Source organism: Heterocephalus glaber, unplaced genomic scaffold (assembly GCF_053883595.1).
Source record: "Heterocephalus glaber isolate CG9 unplaced genomic scaffold, H.glaber_assembly_v1.0 deba00001504, whole genome shotgun sequence".
In the NCBI taxonomy this organism is placed as follows: domain Eukaryota; kingdom Metazoa; phylum Chordata; class Mammalia; order Rodentia; family Bathyergidae; genus Heterocephalus; species Heterocephalus glaber.
In genome coordinates, this window is record NW_028258324.1 from 60,371,522 (window position 1) to 60,397,976 (window position 26,455).

At 36.8% G+C, this 26,455-nt stretch overlaps 1 protein-coding gene across 32 annotated transcripts in view; it reads right to left on the bottom strand.

The window, feature by feature from the left end:
• Positions 1-26,455, bottom strand: part of Dlg1 (discs large MAGUK scaffold protein 1) — a 220,945-nt gene that overhangs the window by 45,352 nt on the left and 149,138 nt on the right. For 27 of the 32 annotated variants that reach the window (XM_087186996.1, XM_087186994.1, XM_087186992.1 and 24 more), the window contains 3 exons: positions 25,917-26,037; positions 22,110-22,266; positions 6,906-7,008 (listed from right to left, as the gene is read on the bottom strand). In XM_087186996.1, the coding sequence (XP_087043122.1) occupies positions 6,906-7,008; positions 22,110-22,266; positions 25,917-26,037 (381 nt within the window). Of the gene's footprint in view, positions 1-6,905; positions 7,009-22,109; positions 22,267-25,916; positions 26,038-26,455 lie in introns of those variants that run through there. The other 5 variants (XM_087186995.1, XM_087186993.1, XM_004834721.3 and 2 more) reach the window with 2 other exon arrangements.

The window sequence follows — 26,455 nt, forward strand, 5'->3', positions numbered from 1 at the left end:
GTATCATAAATTAGGATTGGCTATTAGAATTTTCCCACATCTGTATCACTTTTAATTAAGATAATCCCACTAATCAAATAGCAATCTTACATTCTAATTTTAAGTGTAAAAACTAGAAAAATCAAGATATATTTCAATTCTTACATTAAAAAAGAAACCTATAGGGCCGGGGATTTAGCTCAGTGGTTTCGATGCCTACTATGCAAGCGCAAGGGACCTGAGTTTGATCCCCGGTACCACAAAAACAAAACAAAACAAAACAAAAGAAACCTATAATAATTAACATAACAGATGCTTTGGTTGCTGACTTCTTCCCCCTTGAATGGGTTAATCTTAAATATAGAATTTGTGCAAGGTCAATAATAATAGAGAAAACATGCCTCAATAAATTCCGAAGTTAAACTTATTTTAACCTGTTAACCTGTTTTTTAATTTATAAACTGTCAAAAAGCCATAAGACACAAAGCAATTTGAAGCAACATTAGAAACACTTTTATTTAAGACAGTTTAATACAAAAGCAAGTATGATTTTGAAGATGGACTATTTTAAACTGTATCATTTATTAAAATCTAAATAAAAATAGCACTCTCTCCAAAATATTGCAATTACATGACTATATATTATATCTTTATAGTATTTTTTATAATTAGGTAAGATAAAATGTGGTTTTCTTACACACTTAGTCTTACGGTAAACAATTTGAAAGTTTGTATAGTTCAATAAGACAGAGTAAGCATGAATATGCTGTTATTCTTCCTTTCACTATAGCCAGCAAATTTGCTTATGAATACCACTATTAATTGAAGCAATAATTTAAAAAAATTCAGAAACATTTAAACATTCATATTAATATCTGGCAAAATATTTTTCAGTTTTAAAATACAATAAAAATTTAAATAAAAACATTAGTCAACTGAGTATTATAATTCAGCAATTATCAATTCATGGTAAATCTTTAGTATATGTAGACACAGCTAACATCCAGAGTGGTGAATGGAGATATGAGACTATTCATACATAAAGTATATCTTAAGTTTTGTACTCTTTCTTCTAATTAAAAATTAGAACCACTGGGTTTAAAATTTATCTTTTCTAATCTTACATTTGTTTGTTTTCTTGCATATGAAGAATCTTGGTCTTCAAGTTACTAGGGATAACAGAATTAGAGTACTGCAGTAACTTGTTTTATCCAAATGTTACATTCACAATAGCGAATAACAATACTGAAACATGATTATCACTGAAAACCAGTAACTGCTTCCCTTAGTTTTTATTCTTAGGGTATAGTCCACAAAGGATATATAGAGTTACCGTTTTAACATTATCTGGAAAAGCTCCTCCTTGGTGTTATGCTGCCAATACACATTGAGGTTCATTTGTTTTTATATTCAACTTCAATTCCATTTAGACCTCCTTAAAAAAAGCCCCCAACCCTCTTTGTGGTGCTAGGGATCAAACCTCAGTAACCTGTCAACATTGTAGTATTGGGTTATCATCTTAGGTACATGGAATGTTAATCCCCCTCCCCCAATATTATGGATTGAACCTAGGGAGCACTGAGCTACATCCTTAGCCTTTTTCGAGACATGGTCTTGGCTAGCCAGGACCTTGAGATCTTCCTGACCCAGCCTGCTGAATAGCAGATATTATAGGTGTGTTCCCCTATCAGCCTGGGTTAGAACGTTCTTTTGGTATGTAGTTTGAAATATTTTTGGGAAAAAAAAAATTTCTTGTATAGACTTCTTTCTGGTGTTCTGTTTGATCATTTTTTTTTTCTACTGGGGATCGAACTCAGGATCTTGAGCTTGCCAGGCAGGTGCTGTGCCACTGAGCTAAATCCCTGGCCCTTGATTGTCTTGTTTTTCTCTCTAGTGGACTCTTAGTTTGTACATATTGAATAGTCATTGCCTAACAACTACTACTGCTATTACCTCTGCTTTTTTTTTTTTTTTTTTTTGAGACAGAATTTCTGTGTATCCCAGGCTGGCCTTGAACTTATGATCTTCTTGCCTCAGCCTCCTGAGCGCTGGGATGATAGGCTGCACCACTGTGCCCAGCTTGCCTAACTTCTTTATCTCTCACTTTGAACTCCCTCACCCCAATATATACTTCTTAAGGATTTGGGCTGAGGATTTAGCTCAGTGGTGCCGCTGCCTGCCTTGCAAGTGCAAGGTCCTGAGTTTGATAACCAGTACAAAAAAAAAAAAAAAAAAAAGAAAGAAAAAAAAATCACACTTTTTTCCTTCCAATCCATTTGAGTAACTTGCTTCCTTAATGTTTCATCAACTCTAAATCTGCCCAGTGTGTATCTCCTCCAAGTAAATGCATTTTCCATTTAACCACAAAACCATCAAAATCAGCAAAGTAACTGTCACTTCCATTTAATGCTCATATTGCAATAAACTTTCACTGATAATATCCTTTATATCAGAGGGAGCCAGTTCAAAAATGTATAGTATTTAGTTGTTGTGTTTTTTTAGGTTCTTTCAGCCAGAAGAGTCTCAGTCTTTCTCTGACTTTGTGATCTTGATACTGATAATTACACGTCAATTATTTTGTGAACTTCTCTCAATCTAGGATTGTCTGATGCTTCTACATGACTAGACTGGGATTATGCAATTCTGGCAGGAATACCACAGAGGAGACCTTATATTCTTCCCAATGCACTCTATCAGGTGGTAAATAATTCTGATTTGTCCTCTTACTGACTTGGATTACTTGTTGTCTTTGATAACTTGAAGAAGATTGTATCTGCCAGGTTTCTCCAGTGTAAGTGACTTTTGCTTATGTAAATAAGGTACTGAAACTGTGTACACTTCTTTATTCTCATCAAACCTGCAATTAATTTATTTATATTGGTAAAAACTCATGATTTCCTAATTGATTCAGCGGGGATAGAGTATGGTATTCTCTCACCTATCTGATGCTGCAACTATTCCTAATTTGGGCAGTGGGAGTCCTTCACAGATGGAGTCTGCGTCCTTCTGACTTGTTTCCATCATTCCTCAAGTGTGTTTCTGCCACAGGATATTACCGAATTACCTCATCTTTCCTGCCTGAGCCCTGGAACCTGTCACTTGTACTTAGTGGTTTTAGTGGGGAACAGTATTTAAAAGGCAAGATGTGACTGTTGGGTGTGCTCACCGCTAGTGGGGTGGTACTGAGTGCAGTCCCTTCTTAGTAGAATTAAAGGAATTAAGGGAAATTATATATTTACGTATGTACATATACATAGATTTAGTTCAGTTTCCTCAGGGTTACAGGATTTATACTTAAATTTTCTTCCTTTCCATATATATATATATCTTTCCCAACAGCGAAAACTATGGATATAACATTGGCTTAACATACATTCATTTGAAAAATCTCTCTGCATGCAATCAATTGTTGTTCCCATTATTCTCTTTCCTGTTTAGGTTCTGTGCCCTCCTTACTCTGCTCTGGCTCTTACTACTCAAAACAGCACATACCCTGTCAAGAAGTTTTATTCATGGTTAAGTCCAAAGGGCTACCATACCTCCTCTTAACCTCCCTACACCTAAAATGCAGATTAACTACCTCGCTTTGCTAATGGCTTTAGTATGCAATTGAGCAGAAACGTGGAAAGGGAATATCTCTTTAAAATTTTCCTTTTTTGGAGGCTATCTTTCAGTGGTAATTTTATTTAGTGCACATACAGTTATATTAGGCTTAGTTAAGAGCTACTAACAATAAGAATGGTAAGACTAACCATCTTTCTTTTTTTTTAAGTCCTCACAATAGTAATTTTATTAAATTAGTTACTTTATAAAACATTGCAGATGTCATAATTGTGAACTTAACAATTTATCAAACTGTAGTTAACTGGTGCAGTTTGCTGAGCATGTTTTATAAAGGAAAGGAAATGCCACAACCCTGTTAAAGTTGTTCCACTGCAGCCTTCTTCAGCTTCAAAGTTGGCATCTTTCTTACATTCCATGCTCATCAGGCATTAGAGTAGTCCTTCCTTCTTCCAATTTTACTTCCTCATAAATGACCTGATATTTTTGCCTGAATCTGTAAAGATTTTCTAGATAAACTTTAACTAGAATATACCTAAATTTCGGCCATTCTGAGTCTTCCTGGATTATGCTGTGTTGTTTCAACATAAAGACTTTTTATTTCAAGAAAAGTTTCCTTGTGTGCCCTGAATTATAATTTCAAACATTTCTCTTCCTTTGAAAATATTTTGTTAGAACTCTACGTATATGTTGCATAGACATAACTGTCTTCCACTACTGATATTTTCTTTCTAATCTTTTAGATTCTTTTCACTTTGCTGCATTTTGTTTATTTTTCCTAGTGTAGCCTCTAGGTCTCCTACTGAGTTTTTGTAGTGTCTCCTTGTGTTCCAATTTCCTTAAGTGAATAATCTGTTTGCTTTCTTTTTTCCTGGGTTCTGCTAGCACAAAGTTAATCTCTTCTGGTTGTTGAGCCATCTTTTCCCATGATTATTACATTTGTATTTTATATATGAATCGCTAAAGACATTAAGGTTAATTTTTCACGATTTGTGTCAGTACTTTTTTGAATGTGCATGTGTAATTGTTTTGCTGAGCTTGCTGCAATTTTCTACCCTAAAGTAATATTTTTGCACAAATGCTAGACTAGTTACTTTAAAATTATTTATTACAGAATGGAAGTTAGATTTTGCTGAATCAGCTATTTGCAGAAAGTTTGAAGTTACAGGGCACTGGTAGCCCAGGTAACTTTTCACAGGCTTTAAAACCAAAGGGCTGTCACATTATCTGATTCTACACACAGACAGACCGCTTTATCCAAATATGGCTCCTCTATTTCTCTAAACCAAACCACATCCTGTATGGTTTCTGCTTCAGCCTATTCCCCTAATACCCATAAAAAACAAGGGATTGTGTTTTTATATTTCAAAAATGACTCCTTCACATACACACACACACACACACACACATTTATTTGAGACAGGCTCTTGCTATGTAGTTCAGGTTGGCCTTGAACTCACTATGTACCCCAGGGTGGCTTTGCACTTACTGGTGATCCTCTGCCTCAGCCTCCAGAGTACTGAGATTACAGGCGTGCATCATCATGCTTGACTCCTTCACCTTTAGGAGTACCATTTTGTCATATTCTACATTCTGCTACACTGAGATGATGATGATGATGATGATGATGATGATGATGATGATGATGATGATGATGATTTTGGTACCAGAGATCTAATTTGGGACCTTGTACTTGTGAGGCAGGCGGCGGAACCACTGAGCTAAATACCCGGGCCTATACTGAGATTATTGACAGCTCATGGTTTATTCTTTCCCTCCTTCCACATGGGTTCTACCAGATCTCAGCTGCTTAAGTAGCCTTTGCCTGTATTTTGCTGTCCAAGTAATATACCTGTCTTCTCAGTTTTGCTTGACACAAGGTAGAGTTATGTGTGTAAAAGTGCATGTGTGTTTTATTTGGCTTGTTCCTTTTATGTTTTCAGGGGAGGTCAGGAGCCAGATAGTGACTCACACCCTTATTCCTACTTAAGAAGCCTGTATTCATTATAAGCATGCAAATGAGAGGCTGCCTATTATACCAAGCAACCAGTGATTGAAATCTGGCTTCTATTCAGTGTATAGGGTGGGAATGTGCTGCCTCTAAAATAAAAGCATGGGTGGTCCACACTAGCAGATTTCTCACAAAAAAAATCAATGAACTAGCATTCTGACTTCCTATTTCTCTTTTTTTGTTAATGTTTGTTTGAAAGTTATCTATTAGATAACTGAACTTACCCTTATTCAGCTACTCAGCCTACAAGGATGAGTTTTATAGACTGACAGAATCTACCTGCGTATTAGGAAACTTCAAAGAATGCTAAAAACCATACTAGGTTTTATTATAAAAATAAATTCTACTCCAAGTATAATAAATGTAATAGTTACTAAATTATACAAGGTTTCATTTAAGTTCTAAATAATAGAATGTTTCATTTAATCTTTTTATGCCCAGTGTTACATTTTTGGAATGCATGCAACAATGGAATATAATTTTTTTCTTCAAATTCTTGTTCCTTGAATTTTTCTAGGTAACATACATGAATTCCATGCAAAAACTTAAAAAATTGCAATTTTGGGGATAAATGGGTTAACTCCTAAATTACAGGACATTTCATTTGGCTCCGTTAGTCACATCATGTTTTTCCTCTTCTTGTTGTTTATGAACATCAACAAGTATGCTATGTATTCTTTTGGGTGTTTAGACCTTTTAAATCTCCCTGAGTTTTCAGTGTTAAGTGGCTGTGTCGATGTACACTAGAGTCTTGTATATTTAACACTGCAGGATTTCAAGTTTTTCATTACCACCTTCTTTCCCATGAATCTAGTAAAACCATGTCCATGAAACTACCATTTGGACACACAGCATCCTAACTGTGCAGTCATCTCTTTATTTTAAATAGTAATAATGGTTATGAGAAACATACCTTAAACCTTGATATTAACAACACACTCTAATTCAAAAGTTAGAAAAATCTGAGTGACCTCATTTTCTTTGGCAATATTTTTATTTTTGTTTATGATTTTTATTATTCTTTTAGATCAATGAGCTAGTAAAATATATATTAAAAGGTATGTATTTGTTTAGAGGTTAGAGTTTTAAAAAATAGCATTTGAAAGTTAATTCAAGAAATGGTACAATGCTCAAAGGAATGGGCAGATAAAAGTTCCTACATCTTATTAAAAACACTTTTGACCTGGAAAATTAGGTTTAAGACTAACAAATCAGAGCAAAACAACAAAAAGTTAAAACTTGGTTTGATCCTCAGTACCAAAACAAAAGAGTTAAGCTTGGAAAATAAACATTAGGAGGAGACTTTAAAATTTTAAACTACAATAAGCACTAATCATAGAAAAAATTTTATTACCTTCAGGTCGATATTGTGCAACAATTGTTACAGCCTGGCCAGCATTTTTCAATGCAGCAGCTGCCTGCTCATGACTAGCAGCTCTGAGGTCAACACTATTTACCTGTAAATCAAATGAAATCTTAATCTGAGAGAAAACAATCACTTTGATTTAAAATCACAATGGCTTGTTATTTGTGAAGGTATAGGTTAGCTACAATAATTTTACCTCTAAAATATATAGTACAGTTCAATAAAAACTTACTATCATTCAAAACAATTTTATTCACTAAAAATACTTTGCTTAATGCCAACCAAATAAAACCAAATGTTTTCCCCCAGGAAGTTTTCAACAGATCTATTGAGAAATGCATCTTAATTTGACAAAAGTCAGCAAGTGCCATCACTTTGCATATTTCATTTCACTAGTAACTCAACCAATGGGAGGGAAATTTATCTTTTGCTTGTAGCATCCACTCAGTTCCTACTACATCCTCATTCCTACAGCTCAATTCAGTTCCAATTCTTTCTTCCTTTTACAACTAAAGCGCCCATTCTTTTGGTATAACAGAAAAATAATTACTGAAAGACTATTTAAGAGTTCATTCATAGCAACATTATAACTGAGTGTAATAAACCTGCAATTTAAAAAAACCGAAAACCAGCAGAAGTAGAATGATGCAGAGTTCAGGACTTCCACTGAAAATTTTTGGACAGGAAGACCATTATGTAAATTTTATATGAAAATCTATTCTGTTGAGAGTTAATCCAAAATCTGTTAAAGATTACATAACACTGTTCCAAAATTTGACAACGAAGCCAGAAATTCTTGAGATCATAAAATTTACATAAAAGAACGTTTTAACCGTGTAAGATGTTTTATATTATCTATAAGGACATCATTATGCAACCAAAGTAAAACACACAGCCCTAGGGCCGCAGATTTAGCTCAGGGGTTCCAGCGCCTGCCTTGCAAGCGCAAGGTCCTGAGCTTGATCCCTGGTACAACCCCCAAAAAACCCCAAAAAACAAAACACACAGCCCTTGAATGAAAATTAAGACCAAAAGCCCTAACTGAAATTAGAGAATGACAACCAAGATCTAGAAACCCTAAGCTAAATCTAAGCATAGCAACGTGGTTATTAGACAACATCTCTAGCTAAAGACGGTAATAAAAAACTCAAAATAATGTATAAATAGTTCTAAATCTAAAGGAAGATAAACTTTTACAGATTATTGTAGAAAAAATAAAACTTTTAATGAATTATTTCTGTGGATCAAATTCTTTTGTTTCAGAAAAGATTTGAAGACATTCTATATAGATTTAAAAGTACATAATTTGACAAGATTATAAATTAAGTACTTTCCAAAGTATTATTTAACATTTCAAAGGAAGTATGATACACTATCAAGGATATTTTAGAACAAATCTGTGGTGAAAGACATATTTGTGCAAAAAAAAAAAAATCAACATAAAAATGGAGAAATGCTTCATGTACTTGGAAAGCCACTTTTTAAAAGTGTACCTTTTAGTGGGTTTTACTACATTCACAATTACCCCATTTAATTCCAAAATAATTTCAGTATTTTCTTTCCTCAAAAAAGAAATTCTATATCCAGCTGCCCCCCTCACCCTCACCCTGAAAACTTTCCTTCTCACTAGATTTGGCTATTCTGCATATTTCAAATCAAAACGACACTATAATATGTGGCTATTTCTGCTTGGCTTCTTAGCAGTTTTCAAGGTTCATCCTCATAGCACTTACCAGCACTTCACTACTAATTAGGGTTCAATAATATGCTACTGTATAGGATATACCATATTTTATTTATCTACTTCCTAAATATACTGCTAAGTATTTTATTCTTTTTGATATTACTATAAATGGAATTATCTTCTCTTTCCTCCCTCCCTTATTTCATCCTTTTATCTTTCATCTTTTTTTGTGATTCTGGTGACTGAACCCCTGGTCTCCTGCATGCTAGCCAAGTACTCTATTACTGAGCTGCCCCAGGCCCTGTTTTGTTAATTTTATTTTTGAGTTGTTCAAGGCTGATTAATGGAAATACAGTTGCCTTTTATATAGTAATCTTCTACCCTGCAATCTTGCTCTAGTAGTTTTAAAATTTAAATTAATACTATATTTTCTATATACAAGATTATGTAAACCATAGAGTTTTCTGTCATCTTTTTGTTTTGTTTTTTTGAGACAGGGTCTTACTATATAGTATAGGCTGGCCTTGAACTCACTATGTAGTGGAGGCTGGCTTCAAACTTGCAATAATTCTCCTGCCTCAGCCTCCTCAGTGCTAGGATTATAGGCATGTGCCATCATGCTGGGCTTCTGTCTTCTTTTTAACTCTGGAAGACTTTTACTATGTTTCTTTTACTTGCTCAATTGCTCAAGCTAGAACCTCCAGTATGTTGAACACAAATGGGAAGAGTATAGCTACCTTGTCTTATTCCTGGTTTTAGAGGAAAAGCTTTCAGGTTTTCACTTTTTTGTCAGCTATCACTTATCAGGCTGAGGAAGCTCCCTTGTATTTCTAGTCTGTGGAGTATATATATATATTTTTAATGAAGTCTTGAGGGCCAGGGATTTAGCTCAGTGGTGCCCCCACCTGGCTTGCAAGTGCAAGGTCCCAAGTTCGATCCCTCGGTACCAAAAATAAATAAAAAGGAAAGAAAGAAAGCAAGCCTTGAGATGGAAAGAAAGTCTTGAGATGAGCAAGTCAGGCCTGGGGTGGTGGACTCAGAGTGCTAGAGATCCAGGTTCCTTCTGTCTATTTTGCTGTCCCACCATCTTGGTGTGTAGCATCCACCTCATGGTCCAGTGTGGCTGCTTGTGCTCTGCCCATCACATCCCACATTCCAACCAAAAAGAAGCCATAAAAGAGAGAATACCCCCCTTGTCTTTTTCTGAAAGTCATGCAAGCCTCTTTTCTTTCCTTCTGTTTCATTAGCTAGGAGTTAGTAACACGGCCATATACCTAGAGAGACTGGGAAAGGTAGGCTGTATTTCTAATGGCTGTGTACTTGCTGAAAATTATCTTGCTATTATTAAGGAAGACGGGAACAAGATATTGGGGGGCTGCCACATGCTACTCTGGTAGGTATAACTTTCTAATAGATTTGGGGACAGCAGAAGATTGTCAAGTATATAAATGTTTTTGCTTTGCAGTACTGGGGACTGAACCCAGGGCCTTCGCACTGAGCTACATCTCCAGCTCTTTTTATCTTTAATTTTGAGACAGGGTCTTGTTTATTTGATAAATTTCCCAGGCTGGCCTGGAACTTGTGATCTTCCTGCCTCGGCCTCCCAAAATGCTGGGACCCAATTATAATTTTTTGCTTAATTCAGTTCTTCTCAGGGTATCTGCTTCTAAGAGTAGCTATTTCTAGGTCTCTTCACTCCTGGATGTGATGTTCAGGCTGAGCAACCTCTCCAGGGGTCACTGGCTTCTTCTAGGTGCTGAAGATGCAGCTGGCCCTGTGGCGGACCGACCAGTACAGTGGGCTGCTGGACTGTGTGCGGCGGATCCTGGAGCAGGAGGGGCCTCGTGCCTTCTACCGCAGCTACCTGCCCAACATGCTGGGCATCATTCCCTACGTGGGCATCGACCTGGCCATCTACGAGGTTGGTGAGCAGCCCACCCTGCCCTCCCCACGCCCTCTGGGGTTGGCCCTGGGGGTCATCCCTCCTTCCCCAGGGCTGGTTCAATGGACCTCCTGCAGCCAGGGAAGGCAACTGTGGGCTGAGCAGCACCTCGGGCCTCAGAGTCCTGGGGACCCTCACAGGTGTCAGACCCCCACTTCACGCTTTGAGAAGCTTTGATTGGCAGCTTGGCTTTCTTTGGTCACTGGGAGTTGGGGAGCCACTACAGCAAGGAGATGAGCCTCAGAGTTGCCATTCTTCCCCAAAGCATGTAGCAGATGCAGCCTCAGAACTCTTCAGGCCCATTCGAGCACCTGCTGTCTCCATAAAAACCATAGCTCATGTTGAGCATCTCTCGGCCTTGCGGGGAGCTTCTGCTTGCTCTTCCAGGGGCTCAGCTATTGCTGTCACCTGTCCAGGCAGCCTCACCAGGTCCTCCCGGTCATCTTACCAATTTTTGAACAAAAGACCCTACATTTTTATTTTATAATGGACCCTGCCTCCCCTTTTTTGTACTGGATATTGAACCCAGGGTCTTCTCACTGACCTACATCCCCAACCCTGTTTTTTTTTTTTTGGTACTGGGCATTGAACTCAGGTCCTTGCACTTTCGAGGCAGGTGGCGAAACCACTGAGCTAAATCCCTGGCCCCCCCAACCCTTTATTTTTTATTTTGAAACAGGATCTCACTAAATTGCCCAAGGTAAGGCTTGACCTTGTGATCCACCTGCCTCAGCCTCTCAAATAGCTAGGATTACAGGCGTGCACTACCACACCTGGCCTCTGGATTGCATCAATTTTTTCACTCTTCCCGTTGTAAGTTTCTCAGAACCTGCTATCTATAGCCATCCTCCCCAGTATCCAGGATCTAGACAGCCAGCTGAGATGGTGCCACTGTTCATGTCTTCCTTCATTTCTTCCTTCCTTCATTCACTTAGGAGGTAGTTAGTAAGCACCTACGCAGGCTGGGCATCAGGCTGATTGCTGCAGGTTCATTCATGGTGGGGAACAAAGCCAGATAAGATGGTAGCAGCTCCTCTCCTGCTCAATTCTCAGAAGATCTTCAGGCGGGATTTGTCATTAGAAGTAGCAGTGTCAGGAGGTGGGTGGAGGAGCACCAGGAGCTGGCGACATTGGAGGCAGGAGTGAAGCACACTGTCAGGAAAGAGTGGAAGCCTTGAGCAGCTCTTCCCCAGCTCCTTAGAGGCAGAGTCCTGGGCTGGGATCCTCCTGGATTTGGGAGGCCTTGGTAAGTTCCTCTGGGCTCAGTTTACCCATGTTTTTGTGGAGCATTTTTCTTTTTAAGCACAAGAAGCATGGGTTTATGAGCACTGCTTTTTCTATGTTATTGAGGTAACCATGAGGCTTATGTTAATTACCCTGTTAGGATGGTGTCTTACTTTTGACTAGTTTTCTTATGCTGAACCAAGCATGCATTTTCTCTGGATAAATTTCTCTTGGCTAGGATGTGTAATTTTTTTTTTCACCCTGCTGGATCCACTTTATTTTGTTGAGGATTTTTACAGTTATATTTTTAAAAGATACTGATTTGTAGTTTTCTTGTTATGTCTGTATGTTTAGTAAGAAAACTGTCCTCACAGAATGATTTGAAAATCTTCCTCACACTGCTTCCTTTCTGTAATGACTGGCATTTATTCTTCTTTAAGAGTTTCACGAACTACCAGAGAAGTCACCTGGACCTGGGCGCTTCTCTGGCATAGGAAAATTTGGTAATTAATTCTCTTCTCTCCTCCTCTGGCTCTCCTTTTTCCTTTCTTTCATGCTGTGTTTGAATCCAAGGCCTTGTGTGTACTAAGCACATGCTCTACCATTGAGCTATATACCGTAAAGCCTTTGATTACCAAGTCAATGCCCATACTTTTTTGGTCAGATTTTTATTTATTCTTGAGTCAGTTTCTTACTAGAAATTTATGTAGAATTATATAATATATACCTATGAAATAATATATCACATGTAAGTATATAACAGTCATAAATATCCCTAGCCTTTAGTCATAATCTTTGTTTTAAAGTCTATTTTGATATTAGCATTAGCCACTCTAGGTCATGTTTACTATTAGCCACTCTAGGTCAGGTTACTTATTGTGTAGCATACATTTTCTAACTTTTTACTTTCAATCTATTTATGTTTTTGTAGATAGCATACACTTGGATTCAGTTTTTAAATCTACTTTATCAATTTCTGCCTTTTGGTGAGGTGGTAAAGGGGAAAACAGGGCCTCCTTATGTAGCCCAGGTTGGTCTTCAACTCACCTTCCTCCTGGCTCAGCCTCCCAAATGCTAGGATTACATGTGTGTACTACCATGACTAATTTTTGCCTTTTAATTGGAGCATTTAATCCATTTATGTTTAATGTAACTGACAGAAAAATTATATTAATTTGTTTATATCATATTTTTTTTGTTCTTCTACAACTCCATTAATGTTCCTTTTGTGTTAGACGGATGTTTTCTAGAGTACGATTTAAATTTCCCTAATAATAATAATAATAATGTAGTAAGTCTTTTTAGTAGTTATCCTGGATTATAATAATCTTACAACGATTGTATTGGAATATCAATTTAATTTTAACAGCATGTGAAATCTCTGTTCCTTCTACCCCTCTTGTAATGTTATTGTTATGTAAGTTCTATCCTACTATATACTGTGTGCCTATCAACATAGATGTATAATTATTGCTTTATTTGGTTGTTTTAAAATCAGACTAGAGAAAAAAAGGAGTCATAAATTTGAAAATACACTTAATACTGATTTATGTTTTGTTTTGGTGGTGCTGAGACTCAAATCCAGGGTCTTGTACATGCTAAGCAAGCACTCTACCACTAAGCCACAACCCCAGTCCACTTACTAATGCAGTTACCTTTACTGATGTTTCTTATTTCTTCATGGGGATCTGCATTATTCTCTAAGTGTCCTTTCATTTTAGCCCAGTGTTTCTTGTACAGTAGGTTTACAAGAGAGAAAGTTGCTTAGCTTTTATTTATTTGGGAATGTTCTGATTTCTTCTTTGTTTATAAAGGATAATTTAGCTAGATACAGAATCTTTGGTCAATAATTTTCTTCCAGAATTCTGAATATGTCATCTCATTGCTTCTAGTCTCTATGGTTTCTGATGAGAATACAGCTATTAATCTGTGGATCCCTTGCATTTAGTGAGCCACTTTTCTTTTGCTGCTTTCTAGCTTCTGACAGTTTGATTATGATATCTTTATGGCCTGGATATCTTCAAGTTTATTCTACCTGGAGTTCTCTGAACTTCTTGGATGTGTATAATAGTGTTTTTCATCAAATTCTGGAAGTTTCTGGTTATTATTTATGCAATCTTTCTGCTCCTTTCTCTCCTGTCCTTCAGGTACTCCTATTATGCACATGTTGGTACACTAATGGTATCCACGGGTTTTTGAGACCCTGTTAATTATTCTTCATTCTATTTTCTTTTGTTCTCAGTGTGGACCTGTATTTGAAGTTGCGGATCTATTTTTCTTCCCACTCAAATCTGCTGTTGAGTTTGTCTAGAGAAATTTTTCATTTCAGCTATTGTATTTTTCAACTCCAGAATTTGTTTTGGTTCTCACTCATAATTTCTCTTTATTGATATTCCTTACTTGGTGAGATACTGTTCTCGTACTTTCTATTTATTTATTTAGTGCTGGGGATTGAACTCAGGACCTTGCCCTTGTGAGACAGGTGGTGGCACCACTGAGCTAAATCCTCGACCCACTTTCCTTTTATTTTTAAAACTGGTTTCCTTTAATTCTTTTGAAACATTTAAAATACTTGATTTAATGGATTTGTTTGGTAAGTCCAACATCTGGACCTTCCTAGGACAATTTCTACTGATTGCTTTTTTCCTCTGGGCATAGGCCATTACTTATTTGTTTTTCTGCCTTCCTCATAATTTTCTGGTTGAAAACTAGGCATGTAATGTAATAAAACATGACAACTCTGGATAACAGATCCATCCCCCATCAGGGCTTATTGTTGTTACTGTTTATTATAGTTGTTGTTTTTCAGTATCTTTCCTGAATTCTAGGAAGGCTGTATTCTTTGTCTTGCATGGCCATTGAAGTCTCTGCCTAGTTAGCTCAGTGGAGAGATATTTCCTTAAGTGTCTGGAATAAGGCTCCCATTCTTTGTCAAGGGCTCTGTATGCATGTTTTGAGAAGGTCTTCAACATTCAGATATGCAGTTGTAACACTGCCCTAATCATCACATCTTCCTTGCACAGAATCTTATATTCAGCCAGAGCTGACAGTTTGAGGCTTTTTCAGTCCCTCCCCTCCCCCCAGGTGCTGGGGACTGAACCCAGGGCCTTTTCACTGAGCTACATTCCTACCGTTTTGTTTTCTGAGGCAGGGTCTTGCTAAATTGCTACATTGCCCAGACTGGGCTTCAGCTTGAGAAACTTCTGCTTCTACCTCCCAGAGTGCTAGGATTACAGGCCTGAAGTATGCTAGGCAAGTGCTCTACCAGTGAGCCGTAAGACTCAAGCCTTTTTAGCGTTTTATTTTATTTTAGGGTACTGGGGATCGAACTTCCAACCTTCCGCTTGTGAGGCAAGCGGCGGAACCACTGAGCTAAATCCCCTGCCCTTTAGTGTTTTATTTTGAGACAGGGTATCACTGAGTGGCCTGGGCTAGTCTAGAACTTATGATCCTCTTACCTTGGTCCCCTGAGCAGTTGGGATTACAGGTGTGTGCCACCACACCTGGATGGATTTTCAGTTTTAAAACTGAGAGTAAAGGAAGTTCCAGACATGAGGTTTCAGTGGCCGCATCAAAAGGTTCGGAGGCTGATTGTGTTGGTCACCCTACCATACTTCAGCAATGCATCGGTGACCCATATAAAGTGGTCCCACACGGACAAAAAAAAAGTATTTATTTTTGCTTTAAGTTTCTTACAGCAAACTCTAAGCCAACTGAAAATCTATTTTGACAGAAGGTGTGAAGTAAGGCTCTAAGCTAATTTTTTTCTCTAAGTAGATAGCTAATTCGTATCACACTGCTTTTTAAAAAAACCTATTTCTTACCATGAATTCATTCTTATCATACCTTAACATATTTGAAAAGATTATAGTATATTTTACATAAAATGTACAAATATGAACAGTTAAACTGGCAGGATTTTGACAAATATATATATATATATATCTCCTGTAAACCACTACCCCAAGAAGATACATAACCTGTCCATCAACCAACCCAGGGAGTTTCATGGGGCACTTTTACAGGCAGTACCAATCACTGACAACTACTTTCTGAATACTATCATGCAAGCTAGTGTTCATGATTATTATGAACGAGTAATCATACAGTATGTATTTACCTGGTACCTGCTTTGCTCAACATATATTTTTGTTATCTAAACTGTCTTGTGTTTCAGTAGTTTGTTCTTTTTTCTTGCTGAGTAGGATTAAATGAATATATCATGATTACTTATTTTGAATATATCATGATTACTTATTTTCCTACTAATGAAAACTTAGGTCCCTTCCAGATCTAGATTATCACAAGGCTGTTATGAACATTCTTGTCTAAGTGCTTTTGTGGATATATGTTTTCATTTCTCTTGAGTAAAACTGAGGTGATAATGTTAGATGTGTATTTAACTTCTTAAAGATCTCCACAAAGCTCTTGTATGGTATATTACAGGTCCACCAGTAATAAAGGAGTTGGAGTTGTGCTACATTTTCACCAATAAATGTTAACTTTTTTTTGGAGCCACCCAACTAGATGGGATATTATATTTCATTATGATTTTTAAAAATATCAATTTTTATTTAGGCATAGTCAATCTTTTCTAGGGGTTAGTTAAGGGTTTTGACAAATGTGTATGTCTGGTGGCCACCACCACAAATCAAGATACAATAAAATTACACCATTCTTACTCAAATTCCTTAAGCCCCTTTACTCACTGTGCTTTCTGTAGCTCCCTGATACCTCATGTTAAGCACCCCTTTTCATGTGCTTACTAGTCAATTTGTGTATCTTCTTTCGTGAAACAGCCACGTTTTTTGTGCATTTTAAAATTGGGTTATTACATTTTTGTTGTTGATTTGTAAGAAATCTGTATTCTAGATACAGTCTTTTGTCAGGTATATGTACTAAGATTATTATTATTACTATTTTTTTTTTAACCACTGATTGGCTTATTTGATTTTTAAATGGTTATCTTTTTATTGCATAGGTAGTGTTTTCAGTATCTTGTCCAAAGAACTATTGCTTAACTTGGGGTTGCAAAGATATTCTTCAATGCTTTATTAATCCACCTAGAATTAAGATTTATGGTAAGCCTTGACCTCAGTAGAGATACTCAGTTGTTTCAACACCATCTGTTAAGAAGACTCTCCTTCTCCATTCAACTGAGTTGGCCTCTTCACACTATTTAAGAAATCTGCCTGATGCAGCAAGCTCACTTAAGGTTTTCTTGTAGAAGTTTAGTTTATGATCTATACTACAATTTAATTTTTATATATGGTGGAAGGTGAGGACTGAGATTCTTCTCCTTTTGTCTGTTTACTCCACTCAGTACAAAAGAGGGTGGTTCAATCTCCAACTGTGACCGCAGAGTTGTCTATTTTTTTCATTAGGTCTGATCATTTTTGCTTCATGTATTTTGAAAGGTTTACTAGGTACATGTGCATTTAAGATTACTGTATCATCTTGATGAAATACTTTTATCATTATGGAATCCATCTATAATAACATTATTTGTCTTGAATTCTAGTACATTTCGTTTGCATGGTGTACCTCCACGTCAATAAACACGTCAATATTTAAAGTGAATTTCTGATAAACAGTACATAGCAGGGTCTTGCTTTTGTGAACCAAGCTGATAATTTGTGCAGCTTAACTGGAGTTTTACTGTAATATAGTTACTGAGATAGCTGGCTTTCAATTTCACATCTTAAAACTTATTAGGCTGGGGATGTAGCTCAGTGGAAGAGTGCTTGCCTAGTGTGCCCAATTCCAGGAGGAAGGGGAGAGGGGAGAGGGGAGAGGGGAAGGGGGGGGGGGAGAGGGGGGAGGGGGGAAAGGAGAGTGGGGAGAGAATGAAGTAAATATTGTAGACTACTATTCTGGAATAGAATAGTTCATATGTCAGGGATTAATCCCTGCAAAGAGGGAGTAATCCATGTGTTAGGTTGCTAGAATTGGTAGCTGTATCAATATGATCTGTACTTGAGCTGTGTTTTGTTGCAGTTTTAGTTTTGATTAGTTAAAAGGTTTTCAAAACAGGATCAAGATTTTTCCTTCTGAGGACCTTAGGGTACAAGCACTGGTGAGGTGTGCAAGATCTCATTTTATAGCTGAGCCACTGACTTTCAAAACTGCGTGTAACACTGCTGCCTGATGAGTTGTTGGTAAATCATTTTTGTTCTTTTAACCTCCCTCAGTTTTCCTTTGTCTTGGGAGGTATCTTTCTTCTCTTCTTCCTACCCACTATGTCTCCACTGCCAGAGAGAGCTTTATCGCAACTTTCATGCTTCACTTCCATGTCTTAGCAACGGAAATTCTAGAGCTCCTGTTGATTTTCACACATCTTTTGTCGAGGCTCAGAAGACACACTCTGTAGTGTAGGTTTCTAGTACTCTCATAGTGATATACATTATGATACATTACAATTAGTGGCAGCTGCCTTGTATTTGAGGATGGCTTGTATGATTCAGGAATGATTTTTAATTCTCTTCTCTTGGTCCCCAAAACTTGGCTTACTGCCTCTGAATACTCAGTGAAGATCCATGGGAAAGAATGTAGCAGGTGGGTTCAGACTTGTTTTGTGTGGCTTTGTAGTTTTTAACTATTTCACTGGTCTACAAAGGCCACAACATATTAGGTACATTCTTGATGATTTTTCCCTAGCCCTGTCTATACCTCTGCCTACCTCACTACCTAGAGCTGAATTCTAGTACACTGATGGGTTCAGTTTTTCTAAACTTACTCAGATTGTTTTGATATATTAGGTTAAGAGGGATGGTTTGAGACTTTCTGTATTCTAACACTGTAAGTAGGTTCTATTTCTGCCTTAAAAATCTGCTGGAATAGCTAGGCATGGTGGTGTGTGCCTGTAATCTCAGTACTCTGGAGGCTGATGCAGGAGGATTGCAGCTAGTTCGAGGCCAATCTGAACACAGTAAGTTCAAGGCCAGCCTGAACCACATAATGAGACGCTCTCTCAAAAACAACAACAAAAATCTGTTGCAATAATCATTACTCGTGGGGAGTACTATGCTTTTTAAATTGTTTAGCCTTAAATATGTAATAGTTTCCATTTAGTTGTATATTAATAATTTTATTTTCTAAGCACTGCATGGGGCATATGTGAAGACTCAAGTGTCTAAGAGTCATTTTTAGTCAAACACCAGTTGGTTATACCATGATTCTAGAATAAAAGAAAAATAGTTTACCACTTCTTTTTTTTTTGGTACCGGGGATTGAACTCAGGACCTTGTGCTTGGGAGGCAGACGGCAGCACCACTGAGCTAAATCCCCAGCCCTCCCACTTCTTTTATGAGTGATCAGTCATCCTTCTTTCTGACTTGGACTTAGTCTACGCTTGAGTATACAGGGTCCTCAAAAGAAATAGTCTGATATATCCAAATATATTCAGGGAAAGTAAGATAGTGAGAGGGACTGACCTTAGAACTGTATAAAAGATGCATTTCACATTTCTGGAATGTTTTTATTACCATGTTCCAATCACATTTATCTTCAGTTTGAGGAGTATTTCTGATTTATTTTGTAGCTGAAAAAGTTTCTAATGATTTATATCAAATACATGATTTAAAATAGCAATGCTGTAATAGCACTGCTGGCCCAGGATATAAAGTTTGTTTCCAGATCTCAAAATCCTCAAGTTCCAGAAAGTGTCTACTTTACTGTTTAAGTATAACCATGGTATAGCATAGTGGTTAAAGTAAATCTTCTCTGCACCTTTTACTAGCTACTGTGGGCAAACGAATATCTAAATTTTAGTTTTGTCATTGGGAAAATGTGCTAAGAGTGATTGAGAGCCCACCATGAGCAATGTAACATACTTCCCTAGAACACCACTTTCAATTCAGGCAGCACTGGATTCCTAGAAATAAAGGAAATAAAGTTCTACCAAAAACAAACAAGCAAAAAAACAAACATCAAACAAAGCTCACAAAGCGAAATTTGGAACATCAGAAAACAATTCATTATGAAGCACTACAGAAGACATATATGAACTTTAGAAAAGAGAACCATTGTACATACAAAATAAAGTACTATACTATATGTTTAGTAGAAAAACCCAAAAGCATACAAGAATCTGCACATACTCAAGACCCTACCAAAACCACCAAGGCAGACTGTAAAAAGAACCAGGAGACAAATCTAGGAGACAAAAAAAGAAAAGGTAGTGCTGGGGATTTAGCTCAGTGGCTCTACCGCCTGCCCCACAAGTGCAAGGACCAGAGTTCAATCCCCGGTACCAAAAAAAAAAAAAGGTACTCTGAAATAAATATCTTATTTTTATCTAAGAAAGCAGATTAGACGTAGATGAAGAAAACTTAGACATGAAGAATTCATGAAGGAAATGAAGTACAAGGAGATACATAATGTGGGAAGGCAAAATTTGAAAAGATAATGGCTGAGAAGTTTCCAGAACTGATGAAAAACACAATCTGCTGATTTAGTAAGCATAATGAATCCCAAATAATAGATAAAATGTTAGATATAAACACATTTCAGCAAATCTGCCACACATCAAAGACAAAAGGATCTCCAAAGCAACTAGTCACAATGCAAATCACATATAAACAAGACACAGACTTTTGTTAAATAGCAACAAAGAAGTCAGACAGCATAAAACCGTATGTTCAAAGTATTTAGAGACAATAGCTATCAATTTATCCCAGAACCTAGGTAGAATTAAATTTACAACTGAGGGTAAAATAAAGATATTTCAAACTAAGGGCTCTCATCGAGGCAAATATGGACACTTGAGGAACATTTTTGCTTTTTACAATGACTAAGGAGCATGGAGAAGATGGAAGCTAGAAAAGCTAAATTTCCTACAACAAGCAAGACAGTCCTATGCAACAAGCAACTGAGCAATCCAAATGCTGTTAGTGGTCCACTGAGAAACACTGAAGAAAGGAGATACCAATCACAGTAAACAAAACAATTGCATACCATGTGGGTAAAGTGCTAAAAGCCAAAAATAAAAATCAATACATTTGGGACTATAAAACTGAAAACAGAAGGAAAATACTAGAAATAGCAGGAATAGAATTAAAGTTTCCCAAGATCTGCGTCTTTAGGGAGAACTGTAACCATACAGACAAACTGAAAGTAAAGAGAAAAGATATAGCAAAGAAAGTCAGAGTCACATTAACATCAGTATAGATTTCATGGCAAAATCATTATGAAAAACAAAGATGATCATTATAATGATAAAAACTTCAACATACCAGGAAGAAATGACATTTCTAAACTTATATACATCTAATAACACAGTTTCAAAGGCGTAAAGATAGGCAAGGTGGTGCATGCCTATAATCACAGCACTTAGGAGACAGAGGAAAGAGGACTGAAGGTTAAAAGACCACCATGGACTACATGATGAGTTTGAGGCCAGCCTGGACTACTTAGTGAGACCCTGTCTATCTCATTCAGCAACCCAAAAATATAAAGAAAAAAGTTAACTCAACAAGGACAGACTGCTAAACTCACCTCATGTTCAAACAACTTCAACACCTTTTGTTTTTTTGGTGGTACTGGGGATTGAACACAGCCTCTGCACTGAGCTACATCCTCAACCTTTGATTACTTTTTATTCTGAGACAGTCTCACTAAGTTGCCTGGGATAGGCTTGAACTTTCGATCCTGATCCTCCTGCCTCAGCCTCAGAGTGTTGGGATTGCAGATGTACATGACCACACCAGGCTTAAAACCTCTTAATAACAGGTCAAACAGCTAAGTGATTAAGTAGAAAGAAGTACACAAATAACTACACAACTGACCAACAAGTTAACAGACAGAGAATATAGATTCCTTCCAACTACATTTATAAAAACTGTCTCCTCATCCCATGCCTGTAATCCCAGCCCTCTAGGAGGCTGAGGCAGGAGAACTGCATGTTTGGGTCCAGGGTGGACACTACTGAGACCTAGCAAACCCTGCCTCAAAAAAGGGGAGGGGGGGCTGGGGATGTAGCTCAGCGGTGCTGCACCTGCCTAGCAAGCACAAGGTCCTGAGTTTGATCTCCCCAGGGGTGAGTGGGTGGGGAGATGATGATGATGACCTCATATGGCTCTTTGCAAAGGCTCTGGGTCCAATTCCTAGTACCACAAATAAAAAATAACCCTCCCCCAAACTGATTACTGGTAAGGTCAAATATCAAAAATCTATCATATAAAATATACTCTTTGACAGCACTACAATTCTGGAAATTCCAGCATAAAATGGTAAAATAACCAAGATATATCCCTAACTCTGGGCTAAAAAAAAAAAACCCCTGTAATCATAAACAAGTCATAGGTAAGATAAGAAAAATAGCATTTTAATTAACATAGCCTACCGATATAATACGATCTCCTTTCCTGAGCTCTCCACTCAGATCAGCAGGTCCTCCAGCCAAGATAAAGGAAATAAATATTCCTTCTCCATCTTCACCTCCTACAATGTTGAAGCCAAGGCCTGTTGAACCACGATGAAGAACAACTTTTCTAGGTTCCCTAAAAATTAAAAAATATTACACAGTTTGAAAATTTTATTTAGAACCTGACATTCTTTTAGTGAGAACTTTGTACTGATAACTCATATTATCAAACTATTAAGAAAGCTAGATGGGGCTGGGGATTTAGCTCAGTGGCACCACACCTACCTGGCAAGCGCAAGATCCTTAGTTCAATTCGCGGTATCAAAAAAAGAGAAAGCTAGATGGAGGGACTCTAAAAGGTTTTTCAAAACTTAGGGGTAAAGAGAGTCTTTCTAAGCCTAGAAATCAAAAGGATAAAAATCTGATTTACTATAAAAGTCCAAAACTTATGTTAAAAAACAAGCAAACATGAACCAAAAAAATAGAAAAGAATGTAAAAATATAAAAGCAATATAAACAGTCTATCAAGAAATATATACTTGGGCCAGGCATTTAGCTCAGTGGTTCTGCCACCTGCCTTGCAAGCGCAAGGTCCTGAGTTCGATCCCTAGCACACACACACACACACACACAAAAAGAAATATATACTTCTGAAAAGTTGATGTTGTACATGCTGTATTGCCTATGAAGCAATCACTATCCCCACTTTTTAGATGTTGTATCCCTTTTTTCTTAGAGGAAGCAGGTCCTTCTCCAGTCCCAAGGGATGAATCACAACTAACCCAAACTGGTCATTTCAATTCCATTCCCTTTGCAAGGGGAAGGTCTGACTCCATTCTGGCCTCTGAGAAATGAAGGGAAATGTTTCTGTCATTTCCCAAAGAAAGACTCTAGTAAGGAAAAAGCATATTTATTACTCTCCCTTTCTCTGTCAACATGCCCCTCCCCCAAACAAACAAACTTTTTTGGGGGGGTACTGGGGATTGAACTCGGGTCCTTGCACTTGCACAGCAGGGGGCAAAACCACTGAGCTAAATCCCTGGCCCAAATAAACTTTTAATAAAACCCCTTTACTTGTTTGGACATGTAACCGTAAGAGTGATAACAAGAGTATACCCACTCAGGTCCCCTCCTGCCCCCTTAGGAGCTTTCCTATCAATAAATACATTCCAAAAAAAAGTATACCAGAGATATCATGGGCCTAAGGTTGCTATACTAACCTGGAAATTTCCCCAATCTAGGCTTTTAAAAACTGAAATAATTAGGTATCTTTTAAAGCTGTGTGTGATGGTGCATACCTGTAGACTCAGCGACTCAGGAGGCTAAATGGAAAGATGACTTAAACCCTGAGTTCAAGGCCACGGCAACATAAGGAGACCCAGTCTCAAATCAAAACAAAGTCCAAACCTTTTTGGTTTAGCCACTACTAGTGATTTCTTTACTTATTACAGCTTGTCAATTCTGATAATCTAGTTAATTCCAAAAGTCTCTGGAATATATCTTACCACTGACAATTTTTCACAATTGTTGGCAGTTAGATATAATTATATGGAACCTATGCATACCTTCTGGTAAAGCAATAAAAATGCCCACTAACTGTATTTTAGATTTAATGAAATACAGAATACAGTATATTTGTTAAACATTTTCAAAATTTAATGTGATTTTTCTAAAAGATGCAGGGGAGGGGCCAGGGATTTAGTGCAGTGGTTTCGCCACCTGCTGTGCAAGCGCAAGGACCCGAGTTCCATCCCCGGCTCCAAAATAAATAAATAAATAAAATAAAAAATGCAGGAGGAATTAGTCACAAAAACCTTAACAAAGTATTTTTTTTTTGTACCGGGGAGCGAACTTGGGTCTTGCGCTTGTGCAGCAGGTGGCGAAACCACTGCACTAAATCCCTGGCCCAAAGTAAAGTATTTTTTAAAAATAAAATTTAAATATCCTTCCATAGAATATAAAATCTGCTTTTTTTTGGTACCAGGGATCTAGCTCAGGACACCACCCTTCCCAGGCAGGCCCTGTGTTGTCGAGCTAAATCCCCGGCCCAATACATAATCTTCTTAAACATCAGTCTGTTCAAAACTTAAAGTACTACTTTCTAGACATACATAAATCTTCACTGTTACTCAATTTTGCCATCTTACTTATAAAGGGCTTACATTATATTTTCTTGTCAAAAATAGTAAAATAAAACTAGATACTGTTTAGGGAAACATACATGGATAATATAAAATTCATGAAAGCAGTAATTTAGAGGAGCAGTAGAGGAGAAGCAGGGTGGGATCAAGGGCACAGTTAGGTTTCACTATATTGATGATGTTTTATTTCCTAATTTTTTTTTTTGGTACTGGGGATCGAACTCGGGTCCTTGCGCTTGCGCAGCAGGTGGCAAAACCACTGAGCTAAGTCCCCTGCCCTTACTTCCTAATTTCTGACAGTGGATTCATGGTTTAGGGCTTCTACTCTGTTTTAAAACATGTGTATGAATTATAATTTTATATGAGCAAATAATAATTAAAAATACTTTGCTGAAATGCAGTAGTAATTTTAGAGGAAAATAAATCCCAGTTTTCAAATAACAAACACATGAAAAAAATGCTTAATATCAGAAGCAATGTAAATCAAAACCACAATGAGAACCTTCAAATCTACTACAAACAAACGAACATCATACAGAACAAAACAAAAACAGACAAGCATTGGTGAGTATGTAGAGAAATTAAAAACTCATAAACAGGGAGGGAGATCTATTGTGTATATTAAAGTCCAATAAAATATTCTAGACAAGAGATATGGAGTGAAGAAGGATGGGGACAGGAATAGATTCAACTTATATTTTAGAAAATAATGATGTGTTATGTATATGTACCAATTCCCCATGATGAATGTAATCATTATGTACTATAAACATGTACTAATAAAAGTAAAATACATATTTTAATTTGTAAAATATCTACAGAGATTAAAGATTAACTTTTCCTCTTCTAGAAATAGGCATTATTATCAAATAATAAAAATAAATTGTTGAAGATCAGTCTAGGAACAATGGCTAAATAACAGCCGTGAATATTCCTGTCACAATAAGCATATTATTCTTTCAGCTAATTTCATCCTAAACACAATTAGTGAGCAACTCTTTTGTTTACAGCAGTGCTAAATCTGAGAAACAAGACAATTCCTCCTCTCTGTCCTTATGGAGATCATTGCCTGAAATCAGTAATCTGAGGAAAAAAAATCACAACTATTATAAAAACAAAGGTTCCAAAATAATAATGTGAACAATGATGCAACTAATAAAAACATAAAACAGCCATTAACTAGCATATATGTTAAATGCTCTAGTTAATATGTAATATTTGTATAAAGTACCTCAAATTATATGAAAAAGAGCTAAAATACTTTTAAAAATTGATTACTTTTCATCTTATTGGAATTCTCAGGGATTGAAAAGATTCATAAACTTCAGTGCAGTTAGTAATGTTAAGTAAAAGTGAATTTCAGGATATCAGGGACATATATCACACAAAGAAAAGGCCACTTGTTAAATTTTGAACATCAATCAAATAGTTGTCAAAATATATTATGGTATACATTAGTGAAGGAATAAAGTTAGTTTAAAATTTTTTCGTCCTAAATATTGTGTCTGTCATTCGTTGCTGATTAATAGCTGACTTTACAAAGCGCAATATGAAACCCATTATTTTGTACAACTAATAGGACTGAATAGTTACAAAAAATAGTTGACTTTATGTAAGAAGGTGAATGTTAATTTAAATTCCTTACCTAGTAATTTCATCATCTCCAAGGACTGCTTTAGAAACTGGTGAGTATCTGGCTGGTGATGCTGGTGGCTGGCCCAAGAAAGAAGACGGGCTAACATGGTTATCAACAGGTTGTGAAGCTGCTTTAAAACAAAGAAAGTGAAAAATAAAAAAAATGAAAGTCATTCTGTATCTTCTATATAAATTTTAAAGTAAGTTAAAGTATAATTCATATTCACTAATTTGCAACTAATCTGGCAGAAAAAATGTACCAGCTAATAAAAAATAGCACAAACTCAATACGTAAAAACTAGTTTAGATATTTGGATCAATAAGGCAAATGCATCCTGCTTATATTCTTTTGGGGTGGGGATGTAGCTCAATGGAAGAGCACCTGCCGGGTTCAACTGTTTCCCAAACATACAAACAAGAAACCATTTGTATTCTTTGAGAAAATACAACTAAAATGTTGTTTTACACATTAAATTAGTTGTACAATGAAATCCAGGTAAGGCCATTTGAAAGCCTTACAGGAATTACTAAATCTAAAGTACAATAACT